This window comes from Silene latifolia, chromosome 2, assembly GCF_048544455.1.
Source record: "Silene latifolia isolate original U9 population chromosome 2, ASM4854445v1, whole genome shotgun sequence".
Taxonomy (NCBI): Eukaryota; Viridiplantae; Streptophyta; class Magnoliopsida; order Caryophyllales; family Caryophyllaceae; genus Silene; species Silene latifolia.
Genome location: NC_133527.1, coordinates 182,163,895 through 182,167,336, shown reverse-complemented (window position 1 = coordinate 182,167,336; position 3,442 = coordinate 182,163,895). Strand labels below are relative to the sequence as shown.

Here is a 3,442-nt window from a genome sequence, read left to right as displayed (position 1 = left end):
AGAAGGAGGAGGAGTTCTATAAATAGAGGACCTCTCCCCTCATTTGTATGAACCAAGTGTATCCCAACAAATTCACAACAAATCAATATACAAACTAATTCCTTTAAACTAAACTCCAACTAATCAACCTTCAACTAATCAACTAAACAAACAACTAATCTCCACTCTACTTCTTATACTCCCCCATACACCAACAAGCATCAATTCTGTGCATCACTCGTAACAAGTCTCCTACCATATGACAATTTCTTTGCTCCAATACCTCTGATCCTTGGTTGTTATCTTATAAATGAGACCCATGCATTCATATTTTGACATTTTCACAAAGATATTTAAATGGCAATTGCCTCTCCTTGAAACCAAAAACATTTTAAATCCCCTCTTGTCAGCCTGTGCCATCCCATTAAAATAAGCATTTGACTTAAAATTTGAGGTTTAAGTCCAAGACAATTTGTAATACTCGTTGGGTTGGATATTGGATTAGATAGAAATTCTAATTATTTGTCGGGATTGATTGGTGAAGTCATGATAATTTAATTTTGCATTTAAGAGTTGCAACCAAAATTTTATATTCTTTGTTAAAGGCTAAGTGATGATTTAATTGGTGAAATGATAAATGTTAGAGACATATATATGTAATATTTAACAAATATTATGACACTTTTTTTATAAACATCCTTAATTATTTCCAAAAATACCCATAAAATTAAACACAGTAAATTACCTTTTAATGAGACATTAGATTGAATTTGAAGGAGTACTATTTAACGCGGCAGTTTGGGTCAAATAAGTAACGAGATCGTCAAAGGGAGTAAATTAACAAAATGAGTTGACTATTTCAATGGTTGACTGTTCATTGTCAAACTTTTCCATTTTCAATATTTAATACTCGTATTAATTTTGTTCATAACAGATTATAATTTAGCAAGTGTGAAATATGGACAGCTTAGCTCCTTCTTACTAATTTTTTTTTTTATCATTAAAGTCCCTTAGAATAAGAAAATACAAATATTTCTACTCCGTAATATTCTTCGTAATGGATGATTGGATTCACATTGTATTCAACATTCTACATTCTCTCTATGTTTGACTGCTGCTTTTTTTATCTCACAAATTCTTATATACGACGGTTCCATGATAAGATCATCTGTAGTCTGGGCGTCTAGCTATGACCCGATTGTTTTTCTTTTGTCATTTTTTATGGCCTAATAACTAACAAGTATACGACTCGGAATTTTAGTAAAAACGAGTACGTCTCCGTCTCAGATTATACTAACAGTACACTATTTCCGTAGCGATCAACTGTTTTTATATTCTCATCATTCTTTTCTTTTTTTGGTGTTTCTGCTTTGGCCTTCTTCCAGCAGAAAGCCTGAAATTAGTACAAGTTGATAATTTAACCTTGTTCAATAATGGATAGACTGTTTGAGACTGCTCAGAAAGGGAATGTTGAAGAATTGCGTCGGTTACTGTCGGAAAATCCCCTTATTCTTCACCAAGTAGGACTTACTTGTACTGAGAATCCATTGCATTATGTCTCGACTTCAGGGCACTTGGATTACGCTAAAGAAATGTTAAAGCTGAAGCCGAAATTTGCAGAAGAATTGAATCCAGAAGGATATAGCCCGGCCCATTTAGCTTCTGCAAACGGGTATATAGAAATTGTGAGAGAGATGATCAAAGTTAACCCGATGCTTTTCTGTCGAAAAGGAAGAGACGGGAAAACACCTCTGCATTTTGCAGTGTCGAAAGGGAGGGTTGACGTGATTCAGGAAGTGCTAGCGAACTGTGGCGATAGCATGGAGGTTGTGACGGTCCAGGGAGAGACTGCTTTGCATCTTGCTGTTAAGAATTATCAGGTTAAGAGTTTCCGGGTTATGATGGATTGGGTAAGGCATACAAATAAGGAACATATTGTGAATATGAAAGATGATCATGGGAACACAATTCTTCATCTTGCTGTCTGGAAGAAACAAAGACAGGCAAGTCTTATCAGTTTAGTACTCCCCCGTCCCGGTTAATTGTTGTCCTTTGGTTTTGGCACAAAGACCAAAGAAAGAGGAGGGATCCAATTATTAAATGACAAGTGGAACAAACTGGGTGTCAATGATCAAGTTGTTCATCAAGTTCATTCTTAAAATAGAAAGAACAACAATTCACTGAGACACCCAAAAATGGAAAAGGACAACAAATGACTGGGACAGGGGAAGTACTTTATTTGCTCGGTTTCATTTAATTGTTTATGTTTCGTAATTCTTTGTAATGCAGGTTTTAGAATCTCTTTTTGAGAAGGGTCCTGGGATTGTAGAGGTGAACGCTACTAACAGCAGTGGTCTGACCGCACTAGACCTCCTATCGATTTTTCCTAGTGAAGCTGGTGATCGAGAAATCCACGAGTTACTCCAAAGTGTCGGAGCATCAAAGTCTCAGAATGGCTCGAGCGACCCTACCCCAATACCTATCCCAGTGGTTCCTATAGATGAACATGATTTCATTCAGCACTTCAAATTTCACAAAGGAAGAGACTCTCCAAGTGACGTACGAAGTACATTACTGGTGATAGCTGTCTTGGTGGCAACAGCAACCTACCAACTCGGTCTTAACCCTCCTGGTGATGTATGGCAGGACGACGGTCAAGGTCATATGGCCGGGACTTCAATCTTGGGAACTTATAATTTGGTAATATATGACTTGTTGATTGCTTTTAACTCGATTGGTTTTTGTGTCTCACTTTACATGATTGACAAACTCACCTCCAAATTTCCTTTACAAACCGAGCTTCAAATATGTCTCTTGGCATTGTACTTGACATATAATATGGCGGTTCCTGCCATTTCTCCGCCAAAAGCCAAGGTTTTCATAAATATCTTTACCTCTGCCTTGCCTATAGTAGTACCCATATCTTGCAAATTGTTGCGTAAATACAGAGTTGTATCGCGTGTGGTGGGCATGTTTCGTAGAAGTTGAGCTCAGGTTATATAGGAGAAACAGATGTGTTATCTGGTTCTTTATATGCCCCTGTCAGTAAATTTGTACACCGGTTTCTCTTCTCTAATCTTTAAATCTGTTCAAGCAAATTCCATACTTTTGATCAATATAGAGAAAATGGACCGTGCCTCGTGTTCAAACCTGTACATTGGTTGGTCCATGCCCAAATCGGAAGTTATTGTGTCTTGTTGAATTTGTTGTTGGAGATGTGGATGATTCATTGATTTGTAACGCTTCGCATAGAATTTATAATACTCCATAATACCAAAAGGCCATGTTAAGCCATGAGCGGTGGATCCAGGCCTCCTACTTTGTTGATAAAATTTACAAACTTTGTTGATAAAATTCAATCCAAACTTTGTTGATAAAATTCAACCCTACATCGAAAGCTAGGAATTGTTGTCAATGTAGAGGGAATCTGTATAACGCAGGAAGTATGAGTTATGTTTTCAGA

The 3,442-nt window shown here is 37.0% G+C and overlaps 1 protein-coding gene across 1 annotated transcript; it reads left to right on the top strand.

The window, feature by feature from the left end:
* Nucleotides 1-1,412: 1,412 nt before the first annotated feature.
* LOC141631501 (ankyrin repeat-containing protein BDA1-like) lies at nucleotides 1,413-3,089 on the top strand. The gene is made up of 2 exons (XM_074444167.1): nucleotides 1,413-1,982; nucleotides 2,269-3,089. The coding sequence occupies exons 1-2, from the start codon at nucleotides 1,413-1,415 to the stop codon at nucleotides 2,965-2,967; spliced, it is 1,269 nt and encodes a 422-aa protein (XP_074300268.1). The 3' UTR covers nucleotides 2,968-3,089.
* Nucleotides 3,090-3,442: the final 353 nt, after the last annotated feature.